Genomic DNA, 19,799 nt, shown 5'->3' on the forward strand with positions numbered 1-19,799 from the left:
TCTCTTTTGCTCTCTGTGTATGTGTGTGTGTGTGTGTGTGTGTGTGTGTGTGTGCACAGTTGTCCTTCCATCTGCCTTCCTGGTTATGTCTGCATTTTCTGTCTTTCTGTCCGTCCAGCTGACCTGCAGATGAAAGCAATCTTCTTACGCTTCATCCCCCTTTGATGCTTCTACCGTATCTGTTATCACAGAACGCTCTCTTTGTGTGTGTGTCTGTGTGTGTGTGTGTGTGTATATACCATATGTGTGTGTGGTGTCAGCACACATTGTGCATAGCAACAGAATTTGTCGATCCCCATGTATTTTATGCTTGCTCTATAAGTTCCTCAATACTGCATTGACGGATTCAGCGTTTAATCTACAGCTGTCAGACTCTTGCTCTTCTGCCCTTACACCTACACTAGCACATACGCACGCACACACACACCTATACACACACACACACATGAACTCTTTTACCCCTCATATCTATCTCTTACTTCCATCGAAGTGGATGTGTCAGTATATGTGGGGATACGTATGTGTGAGAGAGGGACAGAGAGATTAGTCAAATTAGGACGACATTTTACAGGCAGTGTGCTACTGTGGTGCCATCTTCTGGTGGGGAAGCACAACAGCCTTGACTTCATTACACAGCGAGTGAGAGAGTGACATTTGCATTCAGAACACTGAAATGTGGCTTTCAGAGAATGCGACAAATGGAAACTCAGGGATTTGATAAAAAACATTTAATATGACAGACATCATAAAATATTCAAAATAATCGCTGGAAATATGTTTTATATTTAGCGTGTTGGTTAAAATGACATGAAGTTTATAGTCAATGTACATTATACAGAGAACAGAAGACAGCACTGTACAACCTTTAGGGTATAGCAGCTTGCAGCATCTTTCAGTGCACACACACACACACACACATTTACCCACTCACTCTTAAACAAACATAACGTATTTACAATATAAAACGAGCTCCATCATTTACACTGGTAAAAGAGGGGTGTTAATTTGTTTCAAGGGCCTTTCAGTCATCTCAGTGAAGCGTCTATTACAGACAACACAGTTACAAAGAGCAAACCTTCTTTTCCATGACAAAGTTTAAAGTGACGGACTTTGCAAGGCTAATATCCAGAGTGGATTGGAATTGGAGGACTGCCAAGGCCTGAGTGTTGGGAGAGGATAATTCATTCAGCTCTGGCTCTAACATGTACAACCTCACATGCACACGCACACACACACACTCTCCTTCTGCAGTTTGTTTTTTGCATACAGGCACTGCTGCAGAAAAATGCACACACACACACACACAAACACACAAACATACACACCCATGATGAATTAACATAAGCATATTAAGGAAATATTTGATTTTGTATAGAAAAAGCTTGCGTGTACACGTGAACGTTACATTTTCTGCTGACTGCCTTACATTCCTTTATCTACACAGGAGGCTACAAGCATCCATAGATATACAGTCAGTGGTATTGTGATAACAGTACAATACTGAACATGGAGTTTGTTGTGGAGCCGGCATGATGAGACAGACACATGGCTAAAAGCTGAAATGTAGATAACATTCTGTACATAATTCATCCGCCAAACACGACATTCATTTTTCTCTTGTTATAGATCTATAAGACCCAAATCACCTGTAGAGTGTCACAAATACACTCATTAAAATACTATGTACAGTAAGGGCCACTTTATGGCGGGAGTGCCCTTAACGTTGCCCTACCATTGGATAGTTTTTCTAAGTGGCCTATTGAGGTACTCTACCGAGGGAGCTGCTGAACCACTGCACTTTGGTGTTTTAGAACATTCAAGTAATGCCAGGAATCAAGAGTATTCACATGCACACATGCTCTGGTGAATTTCGCCAAACAAAAGACAAAAAAAAATACATGAAAACCAAATGTTTTGTCTGGTGTGCTTCAAACTCAATCAAGGACAAATTTCCTTTTAACTGTAACATAAAACTTGGAACGGGTCATTTTCTTTTGCTGTAGCTTCATTTCCCATTTCTGAAATACGAATACTTCTTTTCCTCTTCATAATTCCTGTCAGTGAGTCACAGGATCACTGTGGTGTCTGTTAATAATACATTTTAATCATAATGTTTCCCCTTCCATTCATCTGTTCTCTGATCAGTTGCTTATTGACCTGTGGGCTATGGACAACATAGACATCTGGTGTCCTAATGCACAGCTGGATTTACAGAAGTCGCGGCTCCGGGCTTGATTTTGTCCCCTGGTTCTGGTTTATTCTCCTCTGACTTTAATCAGTCTCAGGGTTGGGGTAGTATTTGAAGACCTTGTGGATCCACTGGGTGTAGAAGGGCACATTGATGAAGATGCCCGGCTGGTTGGCCCGAGCGCAGCCTCTGCCATGGACGCTCACGCCGACAATAACCCTGCTGTCTCGATCCTGACACACAAGAGGGCCGCCATAATCCCTCTACAGAAGAAGAAATACATAGCACATTTCTCTGGGTCAGTGGTTAGGACATGGCTGCCATCAATGTTTACATTTTCAGAGGGTTTAATGAAAGCTAAATATTTTTTTTATGCCCTCAGCGACAGACAGTGCCGGCAGCATTTGTGAACGTGGACCTCTCTTTTCCAAAGCTAGAAACCACAAAACCGAGGCTTTAATCGCTGATGAAATTTAGTGCAACATTCTACAGCTGCTCTATTTACAACAGACTGAATACTAAGCCTTTGGATTCAAAGAACATTTGTTTGAGATTTAGATCAAACTGAGCTTTGTAAGTGCAATGTGGAGCCAAGGCACTAATATCCTCCGAAACTCACACTGGGAACAATCCCTTTATCTGAAGGTGTAAAGGCTTGTTCATGTTTACCAACAAGTCCTGAATGCACCATGACTTCTACTGTGGATTGTTCTTTAGTAACAGTTTACCTCACACACTCCCTCATTCCTCCTGCCTCCTGCACAGATCTTGGTGTCGCTGATGTGGAAGTTCCCTCTGTGCATTTCTCGACACCGCTCGTTGCTGACGATGGGCAGGTTAACCACTTTTAATACATCGTCATGTCCAGTGCCTGAAAGAGTTAAAAGTCGCACGTTATTGCTTCTATTGTATTGCAGCACATGTGATACAAATGCTGCCATTGTGCTGGAGAACTCCTACGCGTTTGGCGTGCACATGATCCTGTAATATAACATAAATAAACATAAATATAATATAGTGATACATTAGGTTTACTTCCCTTTTCAAGTACACAGAGGGAAGTCTGAATGAAACGTGCAGACACATTTTAACTTTGACCCCGTCTGTACATCAAGCCACCCAATGAGCAGTACTCATCCAAGGTACAGAAACATATGGCCTAAGCTATTAAGAGACGACTGTGTTACAGTACAGTCGCTCCTCCACCGTATATCATTTAAAGGAAATAAAATAAATAAAATAAATCAGGATTGCTGGGGGAAAAAATACAATATATCGTAAACCTGGCAGAGCTGCAGTGATGTGTGCAGCAGCTGCAGTGAATATGAAATATAGAATATCAATATTGAATATCCCTACCTTTGGTCTCGCCCCATCCATACATTTTACATATCGTTCCTTCTGGGATGGAGCACCCGGCCACAGGCAGCTGAATCGTATGGACGTTGTCTGCAGGTAGTGCAGGCCTGGACATATTTAATGAAGACAGAAAATGCGGAGCACGATTAACATCGCATATTCACTCGCCCACACAAACATGCTGCATATCAATGTAGTGTATCCTCAAGATGATTTTTCCAGGCACTCACTTCGACAGCCTTATGAGGGCTAAACTCGAGCCTTCTGGGCCACATATCACATGAGCTATGCTGACTTCCTGTCTGTTGGACCAGTCAGCAGCGCCCTCTCCAATATCAGAGACTCCCAGCCACACCCGATACTCGCTGAGGTCCGGAACACTGGAGACGCAGAAGACAGAGTTAGTACTTTTTAAAATATTCCCCCTTTATTACTGGGGAACAGTAGCAACTGAAACCAGTCTATTAAGCTTTAATATAGGGGGATATATATATGAAATGAACTCATACGTTTTGCATTTAATACATTGACAGTTGAAGGTTTAAGCAGAAGAAAATAATTCAGATTTAACAGACGATGAGCGTTACCATGAGGAGAAGCACTGTCTGTCAGTGAGGACCCACTTCTCTCGTATCAGTGAACCCCCGCACCAGTGCACGGAGCTGGGGAAAGAACAAGACATGAATGGCACATAGAAGACTTATCCAGTACATCAGCAGCTGTAAAAGACTTCCCATGAATTACTGCTGTTATTGTTGAGGAGTGTATCTATCTTCCACTTCCAGACATCTGTCTGTCTGGCTGTCTGTCTCTCTGGCTGTCAGTCTGTCTCTCTGGCTGTGGCTCACATATCTCAAGAACCGTTCATCCTATCTGCTTCACACATGGCATGTGTATTGCTGCGGCTCAATTGCTGCAGGTAATTTTTACAGTTTCAGAAAGAAAGCTGTAACCAGTATTACTACAAGCCAGGCTAACAGGCAGCTTTAGAACAGTTACAGAAATTAGCCACTGACATTGTGCAGAGCCATATATTGACTTAACTGTGAGGAAAGCCATGCGAACTATGAATACAGTGTATTTTAAACGTTTGCCCTGAGGTCCTGTTTCACTGCATTGTTTGGGGAATTGGAAAGAATTTCATATAAGTGTCTACACTAAATTCGATTCTGTGAATGTTGGCTTTGCTGGCTTTAAAGTGTGCTCTAGGTACTGCAGTGAAAAAATGCTGCAGTACTGCACTGCCTCCTCCTAAACAACAGACAACTTTTACAATTAGGTGAGTGTTGTTTCTCTGCAAAACTTCTGCTGGATCATATATATATGTTTCAAACGTTTGCATGCAGGGATACTGAGCACAGTACAAAAGCCTCTTTTTCTAAACTGAAAACAAAAATATATAGAAAGAACAATTTCACTGAATTATTTATGAATTCAAGAGTAGTATGGGCAGGATAGCCTCCTGTGTTTTTTTTCGCTGTTAGAGGAAGATGTGTGGAATATTAAATGCACCGCTGTACCCTTTCTGTATGCTGACCATCCAGCTGCCGTCTGATATTCTCACTGGACCTCCTCCAACAATCCTTGTTCGCTTATGGATGAAACACCCCACAGAGGACAGCTCACCTGGAAGCAGAAACACGCACACAGATAGGTTAACACCTCATGTTATGTGATATGTAATTCATTTAAAATATAAATACACACACTGTAGTTAACTGGTTACACATTTGCAATACAAGGGGCACTTGAGCTGTCTAATGATTCACTCTAATCATTATTATATATAAAACAGCGGTTATGCTGATGAGGCTATTAGTTGAGGTAATTAGTGAATATGATCATATAACACATCAGCGTAATTGTAACTCTGAATGTTGAGGAGTTCACCCTCTGTTCTTCAGTTATTTTACAGAGATGAACGAGTCTCACACACACACACACACACACACACACACACACACAGGCAGGCCTATAAATGCACATACACAGAAACAGATGTCATCATGACAACATAATGTCCCGCATCATGTATCATAATAGCTGCACATAAAAAGGACTTCATCAGGTTCTGAAAATACGACTCTTCTTGCCTCGGAGGCGATCGAATAGCAGCTGAGCAGACACAGACAGACGGAGACGGACAGAGACAGACGGAGACACTCACCCAGTGGAATGGTGTTCTGTGAACCAACACCTGCAGGGAAAGGAGACGAGACAAACAAGGTAGTATTAAGTGATACAAGATAAGAGGCGACCCCACACACAGGTGTACAGTTCACAGTAGAAGTAGCCGCAGCCACAAGGGCCAGGGTCATGTCACTGTCTTTTTCCAAAATCCGAGGACTTTGATTGAATGTAACACACAAAAAGTATTTCACACATTTCAAATTCAAGATCAACAGGTTTTTCAAATTGATTTTCAAATGGATGGAGGCTAATACATTTATTGTCATGTAAAGTATCAGTCACTATTCATAAACACTGTTTTTAAAAGATTTGATAGATTTTTATTAGCCAAATGCACCGTGCTTACCTGCATAATTTTATCTAAACACAATACCACAAATACATTAACAAAGACATGGTCATGTTGCTTTTGAGTCCATGTGGGAATGGTTAGAAGAAGAACCCTCCCCTGTCCTCCTGATGAGTTGTGAATCTCCTCTGACGCACACTGACCTGCAAGTGTAGACAGATCTACACACTGCGAACAAAGCACGTGTGTGTGTAAGTGAGGCAGACAACCAGACAGAGCAAGCAAATCTCCTGTAGCTCAGTCGGAGATCCGGGAGTGTGGCAAATTTTCAATTTTGCACGGACTTACAGATTGTTTCCCCTTACAGTGTGTATGCAATTGTGTGCGCCTGCACGAAGACACATGCACATCCACTTACATGGGTTTACAGTGCAGTAGTCCCAGGGTATGGCAGAGTTGTTGGTATAACACCAGGGGCCGTGTTTGTCTTTATCAGGATTTCTGCAGTGGTTTCCCTCCAGGCCAGACATCAGCATGTCCCTCTCACCGCTGGACAAACACAAAAGATCCAATAAGTAATCTTTCATCAACATTCATTAGGCCCTAAGGACGATTTCAAAACAAAAGGAAGTTTTTTTTATCATTCAGCTGTGGATGAAAGTAATAAGAATTTACCAGTGATTTACAACCATAGCTGCGCAGAGTTAGCCAGATAGGATCTGGACAGTCAGACTACACAGCTGTGTAGGCTCTGCAAAGGGATTACTCACTGAGACAGAATGCACCCACCTACACTCACATACCTAATGCATGCTTGTGTAGACATATCCCACACATGAGTTTTATTCTCCGAAGAATTTTGAAACCACAAACAGAATTCTTTCCCACGCTAAATTCCTGAGCTGATAAGGTGGAGAATTGTAAGAGAAAAGGGAGACACAGGAGAGGGGATGCTGGGTATCAAATCAAAGCAATGCAGAGTTTCAAATCTGTGTTTATACATGCTGTATTTCTAGCAGCTAGCATAACAGCCGGCTCTCAGTCTGACTCCCGAACCCTGACTTCTGACCCTGGGTAGGAGCCAAGCGGCGGAGATGATTGGCTTTGAGGTGTTCTTACGAAGAAGGGGGTTTCGGGTCGAAGGTGAGGAGTGAAGAGAGTATCCCCCAGCCAAGTTATCACTGGGAGTCATTCCTGCGGAGTTAGGTCATCTTCAGGGAAACACTTCTCTGGCCATTAGGAGATGCTGGAGAGGCTACTCACTGCACCCGCAGGAGCTGTTTTGTCCTCGGAGAAAGAAGAGGCCCAACTTGATCTGCTAACAACACTACGACTTAACTGGAGGTCAATAACAGGTCACCTCCCCGCACTAACCACCACATATCATGTTCGCACACATGGTTCTTGAAAACATAAATGCATTCTCCTGCACACTGAGGCTTTCATGGACGAGCCTCTATCACTGAGAGCTAATTTCTCAAGTACTCTTTCTCCTTTTGAAACCCATAAAATTTGCATTTTATGATAATTCTGCTCATTATCAGTGGTTTTCTTTGATGCCACTGATCTCTTTAAAAATCACGATGTTTGCTAGACTCCAGCGGGTCGGTATAATAACTGTGGGGAGTTTTGATCTCTATTTTTAGCAACTTGTTCTTGTCTGCAGTTTATCGATTGTGTAGATCTGTTTTGTACATTGTGGTTTGGGAAAGTTGCCTGTACCTGTTGCTGTGGTCGGTCCAAGGAGCACAGGGCAGGTTTGATCTAGTCCTCGACAGCTCTCCCTGGTAAGTCTCTCCAAAACCTTCGTAGCAGACTAGATTTGGACGAAAGAGAGGAAATAAAACTAGACATACAAACAACTTTAAACAGGAAACAAGAGGCAAGAGTCAGAATTGCCAAGCTTATGTAAAACTGCAAAACCCTAACCCAAATCTGCAAACAGTTATTGTGCATTTTTCCTACGTTGTGCAAAAAATCTGTTAAAATCGGACGAATCAAAACAACTCCTAAATTCTTAGCTACTTTGGTTTTCTTTGGATCTAAAGCTGGGAAAGCAAAGTCATCCACAATGATATCTTAGAAAAACATGGGCCATAAATAAGGTTTTGAAGCTGTCTGTCACCCTACATCTCATACGGGAATGCATTCAACCCTCAAGGGTAGACCACAATACAGCCTCAGAGAGGGTTTAAAATCCCAATGCAAGGCCACGCCATGTCAAAGAAATACCCCATAGATCCCTTGGGAAATTTGAATTTGCGTACACGGCCATACATCTACATCTTTTACTTTCAAATCTCTTGCTACAATCCTGTCCAGCACAAATTCTTCCACTCCATCTTTCACTGTCCAGTGAGACCTGATGATCCTGAGCTGCTGTCAGGGTTCGTTTATGTGAGGCGCGGTGGTCCGTCCTTCCCACAGTACTATAGGGCAACAGTTTTCCCCAGGGACGGAGTAAACGGGGCTACTAAATAATATGTGTGGTTACAGGGTCTCATGTGAACTCAATGGTCCACAAACTTTGAAAATGCAGAATATTGTTTGGCTTCTGACGTAGAGCAAACCAACTCTCCCCTCGCTGTTCTGAGTGTTGGATAAAACTGTTGAGTCACTCACCACTGACACGGTTTGTCTGGGTGCCACACTGAGGGATGTTGGTGCAGGACATTGTGCGGACTCTTGGGTCCGTAGTGAAGCACCAGGGGGATTCTTGGCCATCTGGATTGCGACAGTAGTTTTCTCTCAAGTCCCTGGAAAACACAGAGAAAGTCTAGGTTATTAACTGAAGATTTAAGTGCATGCAGGTGGGTGAGTTGGCGGTTGTCTTGTGTGAGTGTCTGACTCACTTGCAGGGGTAGGCTTGAGGAAAGAATGTGTGGTTATGGGGATGCTGGGAGTCCCAGCGTTGGCAGGTTAGTCCGGTGGGTGTCATGTCCACTGTCCCCTTATAACCCCGCCCTCTGCCCTGGTAACACTCGGTTGTGTCCACCCTATTACTTTCAGGGGGGGTTTCTGTGATAGAGAAAAAACACATTAAGGGGTTAGTTAGGTTGGTCAAGGGAGCGCGCAACACGTGGGACACAGTCAATCATCTTTTTCCAACAACCCAAGCTTACATAGTTTTATCGGGTAATATAAAACAATAAAGTATATAATAGTAGTTAAGACTTCTGTGGTGTTATAGTTGCAGCATGAAATACTAAGACACATTTTATAATGTCAAAAGACAATTAATGCTGCAGCCAACTGAGAGAATATTTTACGATTATTGAAACCTGCTATTATTGAAATAGCCAAGCTATCTAATGACTTATTTCCTACAGCACACTCAAATCTCGATCAGCCTAATAAATACTGGGGAACACACTGAACAAGTGGTATCCTATAATTACAGTCAACTGTTTCAGGCAACCCCAAATTTTCACATCAGGATACAATTTCACATGTGACCGAACCAAAGTAGAAAGTCAGGCCTCCTAATTTATCCGGTGATTTTCACAGAAGAGGCAAAGCAATGCTGAAAAAATAAAAAATTTAGAGTTGAGTCAACTCCAACTTGAACTTTATAAGAGTGAGGCGAACTTGGGTGAACTGTGGCATTGCACTGAAAGCTTGATGCACTACATTGCAGCTTATAAATCAGCACTCGTGGTCTTATTTCTCCGCCCCTATCAAGATTGTTTAAAATGATTGTTCTCACTCACACATGTGATGCCGCAGCCCTGATTCCAGTCATAGCAACCGCACAATGCAGGATTTTATCTGTCAGCACCAAATGTTTCACAGTGTAACAAGTTGCTCGGAGCAGGAGTGACAGCGAAATCAATTGGGGTCAAAACTTCCGGTGTGTGTGTGTTTAATCAGATTGTTGCACATGCACACAGTTATATAGAATAATAAATAGTAAATGATTTAGCGCTCAGGAAATATTCAGTGCCTTTGACGTGAGGAATGGCTGAAAAGCCTCGATGTCTTGGCCACCTGCTTTCCCCCAGAACAGCGTCCTTTATGAGTTTGGATTAGAACGACCTACAGTATGATGCAGCTGGAAATATTATCTGCTTGACTTTTCACTGCTCATTATACAGAAGTTACGTAAGTCCATTAATCTGAACATTGTGCATGATTGCATCAGACAATGTGTAAAGATGCACATCCTCGAAACTATAAAACAGATGTTTTCAGACTATGCAGTGAATCTAAACATAGATATGCACTGTTTGTGACAGTAAACAGTAAACAGGAGGCCTTGACAAAAAAACACTTTGTCTCTCTGTCTCTTGCCCTCTCCCACCCGCCTTGTTTTGATTAAGGCGAACTGGGTCGTAAACATAGACTGTTCCCAACAAACTCCGATATCAGACAGTGAGAGATGGAGGGAGAGACAGAGAGAGATGGAGAGAGAGCAGAGGGAGAGACAGAGAGAGACGGAGAGAGAGCAGAGGGAGAGACAGAGAGAGACGGAGAGAGAGCAGAGGGAGAGACAGAGAGAGAGCAGAGGGAGAGACAGAGAGAGCAGAGGTTGGAGATGGTTTTTAGAGAGGGGGAAAAAAGCAGGGTTTGGGGAGGGCCGTGAATCACTGGGTCCACATGGAGGAGTGCCATCTAGTAAACATGCTGCCAGGGCTGCTGATGATTCTAGCAGGCAAACAGGCAACTCGCAGACTCAGGAGAAAGAAGCTGATCCCTGCAATAACACCACTGCTCCCCCCCCCCTCTCTCTCTCTCTTGCTGTTTTATGTTCTTCAGAACCACAGTGGCTGTCTCAGCAACTTGTTCCTGATGACATGGTCAACAAAGAGCATGCACTGATCTGTTGGTTTACTGCGAGAGCAGGGACACGACAAAACTCAGGCACACATGCCCAGCTCCAACACATCAATCACACGCGAGTGTAGGAGGTGTAATGAAAGCAATCTGCTTGTAGTGTGTATGACCCCCGCGTGGTGTCGGTGGGTGTAATAGGAAGTTAATGTGGAGCCGTAACTGAGCCCTGCGCCGTTTGACCACCACACGTAAGAGCTGGCATAGAACAATAAACAGCAGGTCAGTGGTGCAGCGGTAAAATAAACAATCTGTCTGTTAGAGAAGACATAACAGAGAGCCAGCGCTAAGAGGGGGAACTACGTTTGTCTGAGTGTGTGTGTGAGTGTGTATTTGTGTGCATTCAATGGTATCGGCCAATGAGAGGAAGAGGAGTGGTAAAATGAAAGGTACAGGAAGTTGTAAATTTTGGTGCGGTCAATCATGCTTCATGGGCCCGTACCGAAACCCGAACACACCCACACAGACAAGCGCTTATCGTGCGTGAGAAATGCTAATGCGTTCAACCACACACAAACAAACATGCTTACCACAAACTTTGATGTCGCAGTACTCCCAGGGTGTGTTAGGGTCTGTGGTAAAGCACCAGGGTCTGTGGCGTCCGTCTGGGTTCCTGCAGTAGTTATCATCCAGGCCCTCGTTGGGGTGCCTAACACAAAACATACAGTATAATATAACCTCAGGGTAAATATGAAAAAAAAGCTATATAAAAGTAAGAGGATTGCAGAAAATGGTATTTTTGCAGCCCATAGCACGGCTCTTTACAAAACAGTGGTACAAAATAGTAATTGTTACATCATTCTTAAGGCCCAGAGGTAGCTGAAAAAGATGTTTCCATCTGAATCCGTATGAGAAGCGAGTACAAGCGGAGAGACAATTCCCCATTGTACGCAAACTGAAGCATTAATAAGACTCCTATCTGTGAATCTGCGCAGAGATTGGGGGAAGCGAGGAGGAAAATGAGCTACACCGCTGCAGGTGTTCTTCGACAGTAAGTCATCCCCGAGTCCCACATCCCTCCAGGCCTGCAGCCTCCAGGTATGCGCAGTATCAGGCTGAGGGACACTCTCATTACATTAGCGCTATGAGCAGTCAGGGACCTCGTTTACACAAACACTGGGATGATTAAGGATGTGTTAACGAGTCCCCCACTAATCCAGACCACCTGCCATCCCACAAGCTGGAACAGTCACGCCACAGATGCACACAGCCGGCGCACCACACACACGGAAAGAGTACGTAAGGAATACGAATACAGCCGATAATATATGGCCTCCCTAAAATAGGTACGGGCTTATCTCATGGCTGGACACGAGTCAGTTCTATAATCTACTGAGAGCTTAAAGGAATTTGGGCCAATTAATACAGAGTGAAGATTTTTCCCAGCATAACACGGCTAAAAAGACCAAATTACACACTGGATTCTGATGGCAATCTCTCAGGGAAACACACACTGTCTGACTCCAAATCACTTAATCTCCAGACTTAGTGCACCACAACCACATGAAAATATTACATCAAGTACTCTCGTAGTGTTTCAGTGTTCCGTTACATGAATCCATGTGTGTGGGCTTAAGTGTGATTGAGCCGGCACAACTCACGGTGATGCAGAGTGATTCTATGCTGGTGTGTGTGTGTGTGTGTGTGTGTGTGTGTGTGTGTGTTAGAGTGTGTCACCTCTTGGGGTGGTACAGGTGTTGGTGTGGTTCCTCCAGGTCCCAGCGCTGGCATTCCCTTCCACTCTCTGTGTGGTCCATGGGCCCTCTGTAATCTTCCCCATTACAGCTCATGCACTCCACTGTGGAGCAATGACACACACACACACACACACACACACACACACACACACACACACACACACACACACACACACACACACAGAGAGAGAGAGAGAGAGAGAGAGAGAGAAACAAACAGTTTAGAGAAACACTATCAACAGTAAGGGGTTTGCTTTCCCCAGGCAATACTCTGAGCACAGAATAAAAATAAATGTAGCTTTTAATTTAATACATTTTACTTCACGATTTTCTGCCCCCAAATAGTTTTGAAACATGTTGCAATAAAAGCCTCCATATGTAAATGATAGATCTCCAGGTTCAGACTTTATAGACACATACACTTGTGTATATAACTTATAGAGGTACATGTTATATGTCGCACTAATGAAGGCAAGGCTTTCTTTGATGTAAAAGCACCATTTGTTCCATGGTGAGTAGTACACACCGTCTAGTTTAAACAACGGAGAGCACGCAGATTAGAAACAGATGTCTATGAGTCCACTGCTGTCATGACAGAGCACATTTAGTTCCACTGGCCTGTGTGTGTGTGTGTGTGTTTGCGCAGCACGCCATGTTTTCATGTCTTTGTGTGTGTTTCCCATTAGGACCAGCTAATTTTTGGAGAAACCCTTCCAGTAATTTTCTCCTGAATGAAAGCAGGCACTCTATCAAAATCAAAAGTCATTATCTGTGCTGTACAACTTGCGATAACCCTGGTGGGACACCATATGTGAGCCGGAGAGCAAGAAGGATTCCCTCCCTGTCTTATCGAACTGCAGCCCGGTTCCTCATTAACGTGATACAGTGTCATACATGCGGAGGAAACAGCCCCTCTGACAGGATGAATCCCCAGGGATTAGATAACAGAGGTCATTATCATCCCTTATTCAGGAAGACATCAGTGCCTGACAGAGGTATTTTGTGCTTTAACATATACGCTGAAACACTGATGAGACCTTTTCCTTTTCTATCATCACAACCGGATGAATATCTAAGTTTTATTTATAAAAACTCATAACTTGAACTCAGCTGCTTTCCTTCTGTGTGCACCACAGGGACATGAAACCGCTCACAATTTATATATTGGATGTGACGGAGGGATTAATATCATTTTACATTCCAACACCAGCCTATAGGTTCAAACCATTTAAAAAAAACCTGGACATGATGGAATGAGAGAGGACAGGGTAAACTGAACCACACACCTGGAAATGGCTGCAGCTGGCCTCCTGTGCACCCTCACACACACACACACACACACACACACACACACACACAGCTGTAGAGCGGAGCACTGTTAGGGCCAGCGTTGCTCAGTCCAAGGTATTACGTGATTGCCTAATTTGCTGCAGCTCATTTCAAACTATCAAGCCTCAATTGGTGAGGCAATTTGCAACCAAATGCGATATCTTAAGATGAATGTGGGCTCACATGTATACAGACATGCTTTGCATGTGTGTGTCTGTGTGTGGAGCCTACCCTGTGAGCACTGTGGTATGCCACACTCCTGGTATCTGAGGTGTCGTCGGGGGTCCGTGGTGAAGCACCATGGGCCGACGCTGGAGTTGTCTGGGTTGCGGCAGTAGTTTTCTCTGAGGTCCTTCTTCCTGAACCTCTTGGACATGAATCTGTCAGGAGCAGAGGGGCAGTCACACAAACAGACACATGTACCAAAACCAGTTGCCAGATATTTTCTTTTCTCTTTTTCAAACAGCCATGGGCACTTTTTTGTTTTTATGAAAGAATGACAAAACCTTTCTTCAATTATGAAGGAGTTTGAACCTGAAGGCTGAAGCCTGCCTGTTGATATTACTGGTGGGAAATTAACAAGTGGAAAAGTAATGGATGGCAATGTTAAAAGATCAAACCTTCAACGACATGAGGTTGTGAGTGAAAGAAAACACGTGTAATATGTAGAAGCAATGTTAGTTCTTCACGTGACGGGTTCTGAATACAATGTAAACACACTGACAAATGACTCACTTCTACATCAGGCAAGCATATGGCTGTGGTCAGCAGTCGTGATGATTTATATAATGTCATCTTTGAGTCAGCAGTGTTTTCCACATGATGATGAAAAGATAAAAAATTGATGTGAGCTTTTCAGTGGATTTAGTAATGACAGGGACAGAAATGAAAAAACCTTAGCAGGGCAATCAAAAAGAGGAGAAACCCTTCACTGATAAAAATGCAATTTGTCCTGTGTGTGTGTGTGTGTGTGTGTGTGTGTGTGTGTGTGTGTGTGTGTGTGTGTGTGTGTCAGTCAAAGTTTCCCATGACTGGGAGTTGACTGATAAGACATACAAAGTGCCTGGGTTTAATTACCTGAACTACAGAGACGTTAATAGCGGTCTGACAAAGCAGGTTCACTGGAGGTACAACCGTACCCTGCCCTCTTTGAATCATCTGCTGCAGCGACAACTCACTACAAAGCTTTGCAAAGTCATTTAATACCTCTGAGGGGAGTGGAGAATGAAGGAGGTAGCATGTGTGTGTGTGTGTGTGTGTGTGTGTGTACAAGGTTTTCTAATAGTTATAAATATGTGTAACATGATAAACTTTACTTTAGTTCTGTTTTCTCCAACATTTTCCTACATTGACACAACTTAAGGACTGCAAACATAGCAACAAGTCCCCCTAAAAGATGCATGTAAAAGAAAAAAATCCCTTCAATTTAATTAAATGTGTGTTATTAATCATTTGTGTCATATTCACGTTTCAGAAACCATGATGAGAATATTTTCACTTACTACAACAAGTAGTAGTAGACTGAATATAAAGTACTGCTTTGGACATTTCTGCAAGGGTAATACAGTTATTTAGTCACTTACCAGGCTGTTCCTAAAGATCAGTAATAATTTCACTATCATAATAATTTAGAAGGCATTGCTTTACTTATGGTTTTAAACTCCAGCTCATTGGTTCTTGTCTGTTAGGAGCAGCACCGTATCAGAGAGTCTAAATGTGTATTGAAAAATGAGCTTAATCTGGGGTGTGCACCTACAGAGTTTAACCACAGGCTGCAAATTAGATATGATTCTAATCCCAGTAACACACATACACATACACACGCACACAATTGTGCACGCACACGCCTTGAAAAACAGTAGGGACGCGGCAGGAAATGATCTGTGACTCTGTAAAGTGTTACAATGAGGTCAGTTCTGATGAACGACCGTTCTCAGGAGCCTAATCAACCCTTAATATATCATACTCATTTACACATACAAACACGTACAGACTAGCCTCCGGCTACTATAGCTAATTGCATCTCTCACAGTCCAACACTAACAGTGAGGAGTAGCTTTGACACGATTTTGTTTGACGTTGTCGAGAGTCTTACTTGTGTTCATGAGGAACAGGAGAGGCCCAGGCCTGGCACAGGATCCCACTCACTGTCACTGACCTCGGACCCCTGTAGTTCTGACCTGTACCCACAACGCAATCTCTGACATAGTCTGGAAGAGAGACAGAAAGAGAGAGGATGAGGAGCGGACTGACAGACTGAAGTAAACTACAAGAAAGACATGAGGAGCCAACAACCAGAGAGCGAGGTCGTGCACACAGAGCCAGTGTGGCCAGTGATGAGGAAAACAGACCGACAGAGATGTTCACACTGAGCTGAACAAGGACAGGACAATGCCAAAAGCCAAATCTGTTTTCTTAATCTTCTGCAAAACATTTGGATCAAGCAAACTAGGCTGCACAGCTTGCATGTTCTGTGCTGTGGTCAGTCCTGAGTCAAGTGGGGCGGGGGGGTTTCCATCATTTACACAAACAGCTTAATGACAGAAAATGAACCATAATGTGCTGGGACACAATAAACACGACAATGGTCCTTCCCTTCCTCGTGTTCCTCTGGAGGAATGCAAACTATACAAAGCTAAATCCCTCTAAAGAAAATAGTTATAAAACTCGATGACCTTCTGGATTTTAAAGCCACATTGAGTACTTATACTGAAACAGTGTTGCTGATTAGAAGTGAACGGTTCGACATTGCATTGGTATCAGGTGGTAGAGAGTCAAGGTGGAACAGTGGAGGGCACCTTTCTTTTGATAGAGTTGGTAGTTGAAGTCCTGTTGGCTCTGAGCTCCTGGTGCGTTCCTATCAAATGACAGCCACTGGCATTTCCTGTTTTTATGATCATAGAGGAATGCTCTGGAGAATAAGGAGGCAGAGAGAAAGGGGAAGGGTGAAATACTTAATGGTTACTTTCCTTAACTACGAAGCAAAAACTAAGACAAGGCAATTAAAACTGTCGCATGTGTATGCAAAGCACTTTGGGAGCCTGCTAGACAGGACAGACAGCAATGAATTACACCTTTAATGAGCATAATTAGGCAAACATGAGGAGCCACCACTTTGCTCACATTGCACTACAGTAAGCAGATGAAAGGGCGATGTCATGAGGGCAGACGTACCTGCAGGTGAAGGGCAGTCTTTTGTTGCGGCTGCAGGATCGAGCACACCTGGCCATGCTCAGCTTCCTGCTTTTGGTCAAGTGGGAGGCATCAGGAGACACCAGGCCCAACCGGATACCCTCAGTCTTCTGATAGTCCTGGAGCGCATTTCGCCTGCCCTCTGATACACAGTTACATAACATGTCCTCTCAGCAGTGTTTATTTAACAATTATGCATTTAGCTGACACTTATCTGCACAGAGCATGAAGCAGAGCCCGCCCAATTTATTGGTTGACTGACAATAGTGTTCGGCGATGTGAGCCTGTAAAACTTTTTTTTTTTACAGAATAAACAATGCATTTCGGTCCATATTTTCTCAAGTCAAGTTCTATAAATGTGCATGTGTTTGTGCTTTCTTTTTACTTTTAGTTATTTAGAAGATTATTTTTGATTTAACTGTAAAATTGTATGCCTCTATTATAATTTCTTTGTCATAAGGGTTTGATAACGACATCTTAGGAATTATTAGCATATTTCTATTGGAAGATGTAGTGGTATCGACATTTTTTTGCCCCCAATTGACCCCGGACCCTTAAAAATATTGACCATACTCTGGTATAGATTATAAATATGCATTATTCAAAAGCCCATTAGACAGAAGACAAGCTGGAAACTATGACAGTGTAATAACTCACTGTGACGTCAAGGTTCATGTTTCTGGCACCAACAATACACACATACGCCTCATCATGGCAACAAGCATGTCTGCCAACTTGATGGTTTTGTTTATTTAATTAGTTTTATCATTGTTTTATTCGATATTAAAGACTCACTGTAGCAAACCGGTCCCTGTGGACTGGGAGACACTGAGGATGATCAGCTAATGAGGCCACACTGAGAACACCGGGCAACAGCACTACAATGTGTGAATTAGTCTGATTTAACTGCTATTACTGTAGAGGACCTAATGGGACACACAGTCATTTATCACTGCTCCTCATGAAGCCAAGGTGGGCACACACACACACACACACACACACACACACACACACACACACACACACACACACACACACACTGGCACACAATCACTGGTGGCTTTGCCTCAGTCGTTGGTGCACTCCAGTCAATTGAAGAGCTCTCATCCAAACAGAACAACTCAAGCTGTCGATGGTCAGAAGTTGCCGTCGTGCACGTGCATCTCAGAGTCGATGTGTCAGATTCAGTGTCTGGGTGTTTTGGTGGATGTGGTGAGCACCGTGAGAGTCACCGAGGACCACATGCCGGCATCAGAGTATGTGACCCATCCTCAACTTGACTTCACCGGCTCATCAGTTTCTCTGCCTCAGTGCCTGTGGTGCGCAATGAGCCGGGGAATCGCACCGGGTGACTGGCGCACTAATCTGATAGTAAAGTGGGTCATTCTGTGGAGCAGCGGGTTAGATGTAGTCACTTTATCGAACTGGTTCATCTGAAGGTCCAGCGGGGTGACCCACAGTAGTAATGCGTCCATCTGCGGTGAACTGCGCGGAGTTGCGATTACGCGCTCTGGATCATCAGCGATGGCAACCGCGTCGTTTTCATATCTGATTATTTTATCTTGTAGCAATGATCAGTCTGAGCTCTTCTGGCTGTTGTTTGAATATACGAATCTTAAATTGGATCCTGTCAGAAATATAAATAGTCACAAACTGTAAAGACTTAACAGTGCAGAGTTGTTGTAAAGTATCACACGCAACAGAGGATGATTTAGTTAGAACACAGTAGAATAGAAGTAGCTTTTATTTCTATGAAACCCTCAGTTTGACAGTCTGCTGAGCGCACGGTGCGTTCAGACGTCAGTTCCAGTCCGCGGTGACGCACGCCAGGCAGCGAATCTCGCGGTTGTAAAATAGTTTTGTCCAAACTTACCAGAACAAGAAACGAGGACGAGCCCGAGAACGATCTTGTAAATCCACATCCCCGCGTCACACCTCAAACAGCTTCGGGAACAAACTGGGAAATGTTGCTTCTCACTGCGCAGCGCTGTCGGACCGCAACCAGGAGATGTTGCTTCCACCACTGCACAGATGATGCGTCTCCTCTCTAAGTACTTCCTCGCCTCCCTCCCTCCCTCCCTCCCTGTCTCTGCGGGTGTATGACTTTATCTCTCTCTCTCTCTCTCTCTCTCTCTCTCTCTTTCTTTTATCTGAGTGTATGTTTCTCTCCTTCAGCCTCACTCCTCCTCAGTTTCCAGTGTTTTGTTTTTTTTGCTTGTAAAGTTGCAAACACAATATCACCAAAGCTTCAATAGCAATGCTGAATATATCTATATTGTATTTGTATTAATTCATTGTATTCCTATTCATTCACACCCCATAGACAAAACTTATATTGTGAGAATATTATTGTGGAACTTGTGGTTCTTTATTCCTCTTTTTTAAATATCATTCCCTCTGATACAGCTTCTAGATGACATATAATCACAAAATTGTGTTATTATTGCCTATGACTGTTATTATGGCAATAGGTAAAAACATTGCGTGCAAGATGAAGGCCTGCTACTTAAGCGGAGATTTATTGCATAAAGATGTTCAAAGCATTCCCATCTTGTGCAACATATTCTGTCGGGAACTTACAGGAAAGTTCGTCTTGATTAAAAACAATGACTGTTAGATTAAAAAAATATCTCAAAACACAATAAGGACAATACACATACACTTCAAATCACATCTGACTGACATTCATATAGGTTATATGTCCCTGTGGGGAAATTATAGATGA

General features: G+C 43.3%; 1 protein-coding gene across 1 annotated transcript; it reads right to left on the bottom strand.

The window, feature by feature from the left end:
• Positions 1-713: 713 nt before the first annotated feature.
• LOC118110071 (hepatocyte growth factor) lies at positions 714-19,100 on the bottom strand. The gene is made up of 18 exons (XM_035157652.2): positions 18,948-19,100; positions 17,057-17,216; positions 16,681-16,793; positions 15,978-16,092; positions 14,114-14,262; positions 12,534-12,654; positions 11,387-11,505; positions 8,879-9,044; positions 8,649-8,782; positions 7,749-7,842; positions 6,445-6,575; positions 5,715-5,744; positions 5,068-5,173; positions 4,135-4,209; positions 3,778-3,927; positions 3,548-3,654; positions 2,917-3,059; positions 714-2,451 (listed from the first exon to the last, which is right to left on the bottom strand). The coding sequence occupies exons 1-18, from the start codon at positions 18,994-18,996 to the stop codon at positions 2,272-2,274; spliced, it is 2,142 nt and encodes a 713-aa protein (XP_035013543.1). The 5' UTR covers positions 18,997-19,100; the 3' UTR covers positions 714-2,271.
• Positions 19,101-19,799: the final 699 nt, after the last annotated feature.

This window comes from Hippoglossus stenolepis, chromosome 5, assembly GCF_022539355.2.
Source record: "Hippoglossus stenolepis isolate QCI-W04-F060 chromosome 5, HSTE1.2, whole genome shotgun sequence".
Classification (NCBI taxonomy): Eukaryota; Metazoa; Chordata; class Actinopteri; order Pleuronectiformes; family Pleuronectidae; genus Hippoglossus; species Hippoglossus stenolepis.